Raw genomic sequence first — 13040 nt, 5'->3', positions numbered from 1 at the left:
TTTCCTAAAGTTTTTTTGATGATGTGCATTTTTGTTTGTTTGTTTGTTTGTTTTTGTAAGGGCCAGATTCTCAAAACTTTTAACTGCCGCTAAACTAGTTCCAGACGGTTTAGTCTGCATTTTAGCGGCGGATTATCAAAACAGCTTATCGCAGTCTTTAGCGAGCTTTCTAGCAGTCTCTGACACTGCCTTGCAAATGGGCTCTTCAGTATTGAAATGAGCACTCTGGTGAATTTTTAAAAATCGCCGACTCATTCTCCAAGAGTAACGTTGACTTTTGGCGAAAAAAATCAGCGACAAGCCCGGGGGGTGGGGGGTGCCATTACAGTGATAGCACTGTTAAAAGTGAATCTTGTGACCTGTGTTTTGACTGTGGCTAATGGAAAAAAATTACATGAAGAATCATAAATTGTAGGGTTTGCGGGGGTTTTTTTTAGTGGGAGTAGTAAAAGCACGCCTCTTGAGTGCGTGTATTATTTCCCCCCTCGGCAGCAGGAGAGATACCCAATCTTTTCCACCACCAAGAAATGCACCCCCTCGGCATGCTCTCCCGCCACCAACCGACCCCCCTCACCCTCCTCGGCACTGGGAGAGATGCCTCCCCCCCCCCCCCCCCCGGTACCTCCAACAATCCCTATCCTCTCTCCTTTACTTTACTTTCAGATGGCTGACTGGAGGGATGTTTTCTCACTCCGGCCAGCTGGCCTGCTACTTCAAAATGGCGGGCCTTCCCCTCCCTGGTGCATCCTGGGATGCACTGGGGAGGAGCCTGAGGCTCTGATTGGCCCAGGCCTCCTATGGGTGGGGCCTTATATGTCTGGGCCAATCAGAGCCTTAGGATCCCTAATGCAGTTCTCCTTCTCCACTTACCTCCCGTTATTTTTATTTTTACAAACTCACCTTCCCTCCTCTCCCTTTGTTTCATGTATGTCGGTTTGATTATGCCCCCGTACTTTTTTTTTTTTTGGTTAGTTTTGATATGATAATTCTTTTATTTTGAGATTTTATTTTTAAATCTTATTTTATCGTAAACCGTTTAGATACCCGACAGATAAAACGGTATATCAAAAATAAAGAAAACTTGGAGAAATACTTGAGTACCTAAATGTAAAGTAACACCTCTTAGACTATAAGTAGTAAATAACGAATAAATAAATAAATGTAAGATAATAGAATATGGGGGTTTGACTGTAAGCTCTCTGAGGCAGGAGCATTTTATAGTTGAACACTTATACAGTGCTATACACACTGGTGTAGTGACGGGGGGTGGGGGAGAGTGCCCCGCTCCAGTGCCGTCTATGTAAAGGGCGCAGGCACCCATCCTCCTCTCTGTCCCCCCCTGTCGTGCCCCCTTCCCTCGTACCTCTTTTTAATTTTTCCTGCGCGAGCAGCATTATGAACTTGCAGCCCGCGTCTTTGTTGCCTCTCTCTGGCGTCACTTCCAGGCCTCTCGCCTAGGAAGCAATGTCGGTAGGATAGCGGACACAACGCAGGCAGCAAGTTTGTGCTGTTTCCCTCACCTGGAAAATTAAAAAGGGGGGGGGACACACAATGAGGGGGGCAGAGGAGGGGTGCCACCGCCCCAGGCGCCACTTACGCTCGCTACGCCACAGTAGTGATATGTCCAATAGGATGGTTAAGATCAGTAGTACCGTGTTTCCCCGAAAATAAGACACGGTCTTATATTAATTTTGGGCCCAAAAAAGGCACTAGGGGCTCCTTTTACGAAGCCGCGTTAGCGGTTTAATGCGCATAATAGCAAGCGCTAAATTGCCGGACACGCTAGCCGCTACCGCCTCCTCTTGAGCAGGCGGTAGTTTTTCGGCTAGCGCGTGATTAAAAGGAGTCCTAGGTCTTATTTTGGGGATGTCTTATTTTTTCATGTAATGTAGATAATGACACAGGGAAAATTTCTGTCCCCATCACTGCCCTGTACCTGGACCACCATCCTCTTCACCGCCCCGTCCCCGCCATCCCCTTCATCACTCCGTCCCTGTCTCTGCCGTCCCCTTCACCGCCCCGTCACCGTCCACGCTGTCCCTTTCACCGCCCCGTCTTCAGCGTATTCTCCTCTCCATCCCCCCACCCCCAGCACCCTTCAAGCGGTTCAGCAGCTCCCTCCCGCCGGCCAGCTGTGCATTTCTCTCCCTCCCTCCCTCTTATCTTCTCTTGTGGCGAAACTGGCAATTTGTATAAGGCTATGAGCTGTATTACAGCCGGAGCCTTGAAGTCGCGTCGGGTTGCTAGAAAAGTCTCCTCCGTTGCAACCGGAAACAGGAAGTTGCGTCAGAGGAGATTTTTCCAGCAGGCAACGTGATGCAACTTCAAGGCTCCGGCTGTAATACAGCTCATAGCCTTATAGAAATCGCCAATTTCAACAAGAAAAGGTAAGGGAAAAGGAGGGAGGGAGGGAGATGCATGGCCGGCGGGAAAGAGGGAGCTGCCGGATCGAACGCTCGTTCACTGCGCGTGCTAACCATTCACCGCTAATGTAATGATCATCTCTCCCTTCCTCTCCTCCACCCCAATTCTTCCTATTTCCTTTCTCTCCCCCACATGTGCAGCATCTTTCCTTCCCTCTCACCCATCCCTTTGTGCAGTATCTTTCTATCCCTCCCTTCCATCCCTTGTGCAGTAGAATCCTTGAAGCTTCTATCCCTCCCTTCCTCCCATCCCCCTGTGCAGCATCTTTCTATCCCTGTCGTCAGCAACGCGACACGAAACAGCCAGGCATGAGAAGGGCAGGCCGCGATTCAGCCTGTGCTTCCGACGATGCCGTTTGTTTCCAGGTATTTTGGCTCGCGATCGGGGTTCGGATAGGAGGCAGAGATGGAAGGGGTGGGGGAAGTGCTGCTGCCGGTGACTAGGGCTTATTTTCAGGGGTAGGGCTTATATTAAGACCTACCCCGAAAATCACGCTAGGGCTTATTTTTGGGGAAACATGGTAGTAACTTCCATTGATTCAGGAACTAATTTAAAAGATCAGGTTCCCTGGGTTGCAATTCATAGATGGAAGTGCATGAAAGGTATCCCAAAAAGCAAACCCGCTGGGCAGGGGTGTGTGTATAGTAACAGTGAAGGGACCTGGGGTGTTCTGTGTATCTCAAGTTTCCGTCTCGCTTTTCTCAGCTGCTGGTGGAGTCCCAGAAGAAAACCATGACCGATAACTTTGACTGCGATAGCTGCAAGGAATCCCTGTATGGGAGGAAGTACATTCAGATGGACGACGGGCCGCACTGCATCCCCTGCTACGACAGTCTCTTTGCCAACACGTGCGATGAATGTAAAGAGCTGATTGGCCACGATGCAAGGGTGCGTACAGGACCAGCCTCTGGTCGACATGTCAGAAATGGAGCATGGGCATTCAGCCCTTATGGCTCTGACCTGAGAACGGGTAGCAATCGAGCAAGGCCAGCATTAGGAGGGGTGCTAACAAAGCAGTAGGCCCTAAACCTGCCTAAATTTGAGGGAGGTAAAACCTACTGCTGGACTTTGGGGTCCTTTTTTCAACATCTGCCTTAGGGCCAGTGGTGTAGTAAGGAAGGGGGTTACCAGATTTTCCAAACAGAAATTCCGGACCCCCCTAGACTTGCCCCCAGGCTCGTCCAGTTCCACCCAGCCACCCCCCATTGCCTGCTCTCTTTGGGCAGGAGGCAATTGTGTATGCGCAGATGTGATGATGCTACGTGTGCGTGGCGCTATCGCGCACCATGCACAGATGCTGTCCTGCCCTGCAATTTCTTGGAAGCTTTTCAAAGTGCCAGTTTGTGAAAAGCCATCCGGAGCCCTGGACATGTCCAGGGACATCCGAACAGCTGGTAACCCTAGCCCCAGGTGCCATCTTGGTGAGGGCACAGCCATCCATCGTATTCTCCGCTCCTTCCCACTGCCGCGAGTGCACACCGCTTCCCTTCCCCCGTCCCTCTGTAATGTTCCTGGTGCGAGCAGCAACCACCAACCTGCAGTTGAGGCAACGCGACAGCAGGTTGGAGGGTGCTGCTCCCGCCAGGAATGCTTCAGAGGGACGGAAGAAGGGAAGTGGCGTGTGCTCGACGGGAGGGGGCGGAGAAGGAGCATGTTTGCGGGAGGGGAAGGGTGCCACCGTCCCTGTGCCTCTCACCCTCGCTATGCCACTGCTTAGGGCCCAGCATGTTTGATATCCTTTGTCTGAGACTTGGTATAATAGTGTTCTAGTGTACAAGAATTTTGTTTATATTTTTGCAATCTCGTGCATGTGTTTTTATCAACCTCCTGTTCTATGAGCACCTTTTATATGGAGGACAGAAACACGTTTTATCCTCATTACGAGATGTGAATGAAGCAGCAAGTGTAACCATATGCGTCTACGTCGGCACTCTTGTTCAAATTCCCCCACCACTCGCATGTTGAGACAGCTGGTTGCTGATCAGTCGCTCGCTCTCTGCCCACAGGAGCTGTACTATGAGGACCGTCATTACCACGAGCACTGCTTCCGTTGCTTCCGCTGTGATCGGTCCCTGGCAGACGAACCTTTCACCTGCCAGGGGGACGAGCTCCTCTGCAACGACTGTTACTGCAATGAATACTCATCCAAGTGCATTTACTGTGAGAAGACCGTCATGCCAGGTACGAGGCATGCAACTGGGGCTTTCCGGCACGTTAATAAAACTTTGCTTATTGTGTTTAATATAGTGCCTGATAGGAACCCATCTCTTAAAGGTAAGTAGGGGCCTGATTTTTCCATTATAGAATATGAATGCTAACAAGTTAGACATCTGTGTATAATTTAGGTGCAGAAGCTTAGGCCACCCGTAGAGCCGAAATGCCAGAGATGCAGGCGTAGCTTACAGGATTCCAAAGTTAACAAACGTAAATGTGACTCCCACCCCCATTTCTTCCTCTCGGCTTCTGTGTACGCCCATTTTCCAATATGTGCAATGTAAAGGATGTGCGTTTGTATAGAATGGCACTTAAGGTGGAAATTTGGCATTTACACATGCCTGCGCATGCATACATACATATGTGTGCACTGTTAGTGCAATCTTTTACACGTGTGTGTGTGCACTGTTAGTGCAATCTTTTACACACATGCATGCACTATTAGTGCAGTCATTTGCACGTGTGCGCGTGCTCTGGTGCAGTCATTTGCACATGTGCGCGTGCTCTGGTGCAGTCATTTGCACATGTGTGCGTGCTCTGGTGCAGTCATTTGCACATGTGTGTGTGCTCTGGTGCAGTCATTTGTATGAGTGTGCGCGCTCTGGTGCAGTCATTTGCACGTGTGCGCAGGTTCTGGTGCAGTCATTTGCACGTGTATGCACTCTGGTGCAGTCATTTGCACATGTGCGCGTGCTCTGGTGCAGTCATTTGCACTAGTGTGCGTGCTCTGGTGCAGTCATTTGCACATGTGTGCGTGCTCTGGTGCAGTCATTTGCACATGTGTGTGCGCGCTCTGGTGCAGTCATTTGCACGTGTGCGCAGGTTTTGGTGCAGTCATTTGCACATGTATGCGCTCTGGTGCAGTCATTTGCACGTGTGCGCAGGCTCTGGTGCAGTCATTGGCACGTGTGTGTGTGCACTATTAGTGCAGTCATTTGCATGTGTGTGTGTGTGTGTGCACATTTACAAAGATAGTTGGCATGGCAATGTAAACTGAGCACGCGCAAGGTGCCAGCGTCAGACACCAGAACGCTGACAAAACCTTTTGAGGATTTGGGGGAGGTCTTCAGCTAGTGGGGCTTTGGGATCCCTGCCAGCTATAGTAAATGTGCATATTTGCTGGGTGTACCAGAGCTATGTCACCACCCTGAGGGTAGAGGAGCCTGTATTATAAGTTGTTTTTTTTTAATTTGCCTTGCGAGTGTTTTAATTTGTTTGTTTGAAAAGTGGGATCCTGTCAGTCTTATTTGGCCTCTGGAGAAGGATATCCATTTTGCAACCATATCTTACCCCCACCCCCTCCCTCCATAAGCCTTCAGGTAATGTCTTCTCCCCTTTTAAACAATGTGTGTATCTCCAGCTTCCATGAGTAAAAAGCTGAATTCCCCCCTCCTCTCCCTTTTTGTCCTGGCAGGTTCCCGTAAGCTGGAGTACAATGGACAAACCTGGCACGAGCTCTGTTTCACCTGCAACAGCTGCAAACAACCCATCGGCTCCTGCTCCTTCATCCCTGTGAACCAGGATCACTACTGTATCCCGTGCTATGAGAGCAAATTTGCACCTCGCTGCACCCACTGCAAAAAGGTGAGACCAAGAAACATGATGGCAGATAAAGGCCAAATGGCCCATCCAGTCTGCCCATCTGCAGCATCCCCTATCTCTTCCTCTCCCTATTGGCTAAGGCTCTTAACATTTGCATCTCCTCTTCCTATTGGCTAAGGCTCTTTACACTTGCATTGTGAGGTCATATAACTTTATGGTTATAGAAACATTGTAACCTGATGGCAGATAAAGATCAAATGGCCCATCCAGTCTGTCCATCTGCAGTAACCATTATCTCTTTCTCTCTCTAAGAGATCCCTCGGGCCTATCCCAGGCTTTCCTGAAATCAGACACAGTCTCTGTCTCCACCACCTCTTCCAAGAGACTGATCCATGCATTTACCACCCTGTCTGTAAAAAAAAAAAATATTTCCTTAGATTACTCCGGAGCCTATCACCTCTTAACTTCATCCTATGCTCTCTCACTCCAGAGCTTCCTTTCAAATGAAAGAGACTCGACTCATGCGCATTTACATTACGTGGATATTTAAACGTCTCTATCATATCTCCCCTCTCCCACCTTTCCTCCAAAGTATACAGATTGAGATCTCTAAATCTGTCCCCATACGCCTTATCACGAAGACCACACACCATTTTAGCAGCCTTCCTCTGGACTGACTCCATCCTTTTTATATCTTATTTGAAAGTGCGGTCTCCAGAATTGTACACAGTATTCTAAATGAGATCTCATTAGAGTCTTATACAGGGGCATCAATACCTCCTTTTTCCTATTGGCCATACCTCTCCCTATGCAATGTAGCATCCTTCTAGCTTTCAGCATCACCTTTTCAACCTGTTTAGCCACCTTAAGATCATCACATACAATCACACCCAAGTCCCGCTCTTCTGTCATGCACATAAGCTCTTCACTCCCTAATCTGTACGTTCCCTCGGGTTTTTGCAACCCAAACGCATGACCTTGCATTTCTTAGCATTAAATTTTAGCTGCCAAATTTCAGATCATTCTTGAAGCTTCGCTATGTCTTTCCTCATGTTATCCACACCATCCGGGGTGTCTACTCTGTTGCATATTTTGGTATCATCCGCAAAGAGGCAAATCTTACCCGACAGCCCTGCAGCAATATCGTTTATAAAAATGTTAAAAAGAGAACAGGCTCAAGAACAGAACCTTGAAGCACACCACTGGAAACCTCCCTTTCCTCAGAGCCATCTCCATTGATCATTATCCTCTGTCGCCTTCCAGTTCTTGACCCAGCCCGTCAATTTGGGACACCAACATTTCCATGTGATTGCATTGATGGTTTAGAGAAAATGGTCTTGTTTGGCTGACCTCAGTAACCAGGAAGCTGGCCTTGCCGATTGTGGAGCAATAGAGCTGAAATGAAACGCTTCCGACGGCTGTGCAACGTTCGATTTTATTTATGGCACTGCATGTCCTTAAAATAAGCAAAGAGCTTTGTGGTAGAAATATTTCCCATCATTTTAGGGCTTGGTGTGCGTCAGAGGACTGTTCCAAGCCAGTGACCTCCAGCTGAGCACTGCAGGACTTGCTCCTTAAGTAACTTTGAAACAAGGAGAGAAGGGAAGTTTCCTGTTATAGCACTGGGACAAAAATCTCAAAGCACAAAAAAACATTCCTTACAAATAATGATTTATTTTTATGGATCTACAACTTTATAATTATATAATTGTGTAGAGGACACTTGGGGGCCACTTTATGGTGCTTTAAGTGTAGTTAGCAGAGTTCCCCAGTTTCAGATCCCTTTTCCCAGTTTTCCCTTGTTTGGCAGCCATCTGTCCCTGATTTTAGTAATGGGGACAAAGTGTTGTAGTTTAATTTTATCTTGCCCTGCCTGCCATCCTTCACTTGATCCTTGTATTGTCCCCCGTTACCACCGCCAGCGTCGGCCCCACCCCTCAAACCTCCTGGCTCCTTCCCTCCAGTGTTGGCATTAGAAAGTGCAGTGCCGCAGTTCTTATCAACCACGTTGTGTGTATTTGCTGGCCCCCCCAAAAAAATAAAAATACAACAAGAAGTATACATCGGAGGGATTGGGATCCACTCCCCCACCCCTGAGTTGTGCGGTGCATGTAATAAGCTATATGTTTGTTAATTTTTATAATATTAATATACTGTCTTTCCTGAGGAGAAGTGAACAATAGACAATAGATTTAAATCTTGAGAGGAAAGAAAGGGAAGGAAATAATTTGAAGAAAAGGTAAGAAGAGCAATAGGACCAGAATTACTGGCAACATATCACTAGTGAGACTTCATTTAGAATATTGTGTACAATCTGACAGGGATGCACAGCGAGCTTGAAAAGAGCCTCAGCACCATATGTCGTAATGCTGCACTAGTGGGAAGGAGCCAGGGGCTGCAACAGGAGGTTTGAGGGATGGGGGAGGACAGGGTACAGGAAGGAAAGAGATTTTGATGCAAGGCCAGGAGAGGTGAACGTGTTGGACTGGGTCTGGATGTGGTGATGGAAGAGGGGGAAAAAAGAGCGAAAGATACAGATGGCTTACTGGAAGGAGAGAGGTGGAGATAGCTGGACTGGAAGGAAGGACAGAGAAAGGTAGAGATTGTTTATCATTTATTAGACTTGATATATTGCCTTCATTGCAGCACAGTTCAAGGTGGTTTACAATAAAATGACTGAACTAGAAGAATAGAGGAAAGAGAAGTGAAAATTTTCTAATTTTAATGGTGGAAAATTGTCATAGAGAGGCTCCACCCACTTGACCCTGCCCAGCCCCACCCAGTTGTCTCAGATTTAGCAGCCAAAAATCTGGTAACCTTATTATGGTGTAATATCTGGTTTATTTTATAGTTGTTATATAACTGAAAGGTGCAAGGGGAGGAAAAGGAAAGGATAGGTTAGCCTAAGTCTGAGAAGTATTTCTTGATCCATCTCATGTACCCCTCCCTCTTCTATCTCTAGTCATTGACTAAAGGAGGTGTGACATACCGTGACGAGCCCTGGCACAAGGAATGCTTCGTCTGCACCGGCTGCAAGACCCAGCTGGCTGGCCAGCAGTTCACCTCTCAGGACGAAAAGCCCTACTGCATTAAATGTTTTGGGAATATCTATGCCAAAAAGTGTTCAGCTTGTTTTGCACCAATCACAGGTAAGAGAGGCCTTGAGGACTATACCTGCCCTCAATTTTCTGTGTTTTTGTGTACAGAGGATCTGTGAGGAAGAGGAAGGGATTGTAAAGATTAGTAGTTGGTGTGGATGAGCTCATTGCATGAGCCGCATGCTCTCTCCACCATTTTGTTCTCTTTCTCTCCACCGCAGTCTTGGCAAGGGAACACAGTTTGCTTTGACCCTATGTCACTCTCTTCTGATATCTGCATCTGTTTGCAAGGTGATATATAATCCTGGGTGTCTTTCCTTCCCTGTAATCAACCTTCTCCTCTCCCCCTCTGCCCTGCCTTTCAGGTTTTGGAGGCAGCAAATACATTTCCTTCGAAGACCGCCACTGGCACCAGAGCTGCTTCAAGTGCTCCCACTGTGCGGCCTCGTTGGTGGGGAAAGGGTTCATCCCTCACAAGGCCGAGATTCTCTGCCGTGCCTGCAACAGCGACCTATGAAGACCTTCACGCGCAAACAACGTTTCAGAAGCTTATCCACTTATTCAGAAGCAAACATGAGCAGAGCTTCGCTGAGTAATGACACTTAGAAACGTGTGACAAAAAAAAAAAAGCAACAACAAAGAATGCTGAAAAGCCTGTCAATTTTTTTCTATTTTTGTAATTCATATCTCACAGCTTTTAACATGTTAACTCCATTTAACTTGATTCCCCTTTGGCAGGAGCCAGCCTAAGCGGTAATGCGAGGTTTGATTGAAACTGGTCAATAGTAGCAAGAAGGAAAAGGAAACTGTAGTCTTTCTTGCTCCATTTAACTCTTTATATCATTTCACTGGTAACTACAGCAGGATTTGCTGGGTTTGATGGTGGTGGTGGTGGTGATAACTGTTAACTAGATTTCTCTTCTCTCTGGTCGCTTTTCAGGACCAGTGGCAGTGTGTGCCAATGAGATGTCATTTTTTTTTAAGTTGGGGAGTGGGGGGGGGGGGGAATAGTCTTCAGCTTGACAGGGTGACCTGTTGCCTGTCAGTGGACTGTGTCCAGATGTTTGCAACTGGACTCTCGCCAACCAAGATGATACCCGTTTGCCCCGGCCCCTGTCCTGAAGAAAATTTTCACTGGCAGTATACCATGCCAGATTAAATGAACATTAAATTAATCCTTTCTCCTCCGTTTTAAGTGTTTAATTTCAAATTTATTATTATTTTTTTTTTTTAAATGGCAAATGTATTTCTAGTTTGAATTGTGCACATGATGTGATAAAAACTCACCTAGCTTTAAAATGTTTTCTGTTTTCCTGGCTGCTGAATGCGTTCAGCTGGTATAAAGCAGGTGCTTTTTATCTATAAAGTCTTTCACAGCTGTGCAACTATCCTGCAGAATGATAGAATCCAGTTTCATTTGTCTTTGTCTGATTTTTAACTTTGAATGCCCCCTTCTCTTTTTCTTTTAATTTTCGTATTGCAAATCGTCTAGGGTATATCAAATATGTAAAAAACTTGGAAACTTACATTTCTTGATGCGCCAAAGCCAGGAGAAAGAAGTGTTGTTCCTCCGTGCTTCTAGCCAGTGGCGTAGCGAGGGTGAGAGGTGGCACCCCTCTCCCCCCACCCGGTTCTTCCCCTGTACCTCTAGTTCAGGGGTGTCAAAGTCCACTCCTCGAGAGCCGTAATCCAGTTGGGTTTTCAGGATTTCCTCCATGAATATGCACGAGATCTACTTGCATGCACTGCTTTCATTGTATCCTAATAGATCTCGTTCATATTCATGGGGGAAATCCTGAAAACCTGCCTGGATTTGCGACCCTGGAGGAGGGACTTTGACACCCCTACTCTACTTGAAGTGGTTGCTCATGGCGGTCAGCCACGTGCTCCTGGCAACCCCGTTAGTTCTCCCGCTGACATCACTTCCTGTGTGCGGTGCCCAGAAGCAATATCAGCGGGAGAGCCGATGGGGAGGGGGGTGAGGAGCACGTGGTTGACCTCCGTGCACAACCACTCCAGCTAAGCAGGGGTCTCAAAGTCCCTCCTCGAGGGCCGCAATCCAGTCGGGTTTTCAGGATTTCCCCAATGAATATGCATGAGATCTATTTGCATGCGCTGCTTTCATGGTATGCTAATAGATCTCATGCATATTCATGGGGGAAATCCTGAAAACCCGACTGGATTCTGGTCCTCCAGGAGGGGACTTTGAGATCCATGAGCTATAGGTATAGGAGAAGGGAAGGGAGGGTGAACATGGTAAGGTGAGGAATGGGAAGATTTTTTTGGGGGGGCAGAGAGGAGGAGGAGGGGTGCTGGCGCCTTTACCAACATGGCGCCCTGGTGGGCCATCCCCCTCCCCCACCTTTACTACGCCACTGCTGCTTTTTTTTTTTTTTTTTTAATTTCAAATTTTTTAATAATTATACAGAATACAGGAATGGAATATAAAAAGTAACAATCAAAATAGAGAAACTATTAAACAAGGTCACCAATTTCCATCAAGCCCACGTTTAGGGAGATTTAACATTTACCCCCTCTTTTACAAAGGTGCGCTATGTTTTTTAGCAAGCGATAAATATCGCACGCTAAACGCGCTAAATGCTAACGCGTGCATGTTATCCTATGAATGCGTTAGCCGCGCTAAACATGCGCTAAAACGCTTTGCGCATCTTTGTAAAAGAGGGCCTAAAACTTTTAAAAGGACAGATAAAGAAAAAAGATTGTATATCTTAAAAGTAATTTTTTTTTTTTTAAAAAGAAATTATATTACAGGAAATCACTTAGATTCCTATGATTTAACTGGTATCAATTTTTCTTACTCCAAAAAAAAAAAAAAAAGGCCAGTCATTCCACTCTTTCTTATGCGATTCATGAACTAACAACAGTTGCCCGAGCTGTGAAGGATCCCAGAACACGCCGCTGCTTCTATCGTCCAACTGTGTGGACTGAACGGCTGTTCCTGAACCAGATCGCTGGCAGGAGAGTGAGCATTACTTGTGCTGCCATGAAAACCATCCACAGACTCTGTAAGCTTAAAAATAAAAAAGAGAAACCCAGTCTTAAAACTCTCGTTTTGGTTTGGGTTGTTTTTTTTTTGGGTGGGGAGGGAAATGTCTCTCTATCTCTCTCAGCCTTGGTAATGTAGGCTTGAGTTTGTATGCTTGGCAGGCTGGATGTATTGCCAGCCTCTGGGATCAGTGCCCTCTTTTTTTTTTTTTCCCCCACCCACCGTTTTGATTTTGATAAGAGACAGGGTCAAACCAGTCACGCTCCCTGTCTGTCTTTTCCTTTTTTGGTCGCTTTCTCCACTGTTAGAGGTCCTTGGGCTGTCCCACACAGATTTGCTCTGAAGGGCACAAAGTAGTACCCAACCCTCTGGCTTTCAGGGAGGCTTTGCGTGGTTTTTTTTAGCAGAGATTAAAGAGAGTCAGTGCTGTTGCGACGGCCTTGAGAAAAGGTCTGCTAAGTCCTAGTCCTTAGAGGTCTTATAAACCAACAAGAAATGTCCCCAGCGTGTGTATAGGATAAGATGCATTAGGATGAATGAGGGAAAAAGGATTTAAGCTGTTTGAGAGTTTGCAATAGATTCTCCTTGCTCTTGTAAGTCCACAGCGATGAGGCGATTAGGGACAGAGTAAGAGAACACATGAAAGCACTGGCATAGTAAGGGGGAGCAGGGGAGGGGTGCCCCCGCCTCGCATGTGCACCTCTTCCCTTCCCTCGTACCTCTTTAACTTTCGCGAGCAGCGTTAGGAACTTGCT

General features: G+C 46.9%; 1 protein-coding gene across 3 annotated transcripts in view; it reads left to right on the top strand.

Annotated features, from left to right (window-relative positions):
- The window catches only part of FHL3 (four and a half LIM domains 3), a 51324-nt gene extending 40859 nt beyond the window's left edge, over window positions 1-10465 (top strand). For 2 of the 3 annotated variants that reach the window (XM_033956138.1, XM_033956136.1), the window contains exons 2-6: window positions 3130-3312; window positions 4431-4698; window positions 6053-6222; window positions 9143-9329; window positions 9644-10465. In XM_033956138.1, the coding sequence (XP_033812029.1) occupies window positions 3157-3312; window positions 4431-4698; window positions 6053-6222; window positions 9143-9329; window positions 9644-9795 (933 nt within the window). In that variant the 5' untranslated portion in view covers window positions 3130-3156 and the 3' untranslated portion in view covers window positions 9796-10465. The remainder of the gene's footprint in view (window positions 1-3129; window positions 3313-4430; window positions 4699-6052; window positions 6223-9142; window positions 9330-9643) is intronic. The other variant, XM_033956139.1, reaches the window with a different exon arrangement.
- Window positions 10466-13040: the final 2575 nt, after the last annotated feature.

The sequence above is a fragment of the Geotrypetes seraphini genome, chromosome 8 (assembly GCF_902459505.1).
Source record: "Geotrypetes seraphini chromosome 8, aGeoSer1.1, whole genome shotgun sequence".
NCBI classification, from domain to species: Eukaryota; Metazoa; Chordata; class Amphibia; order Gymnophiona; family Dermophiidae; genus Geotrypetes; species Geotrypetes seraphini.
The sequence above is the reverse complement of the archived record's forward strand: the minus strand, read 5'-3'. Positions and strand labels throughout refer to the sequence as shown.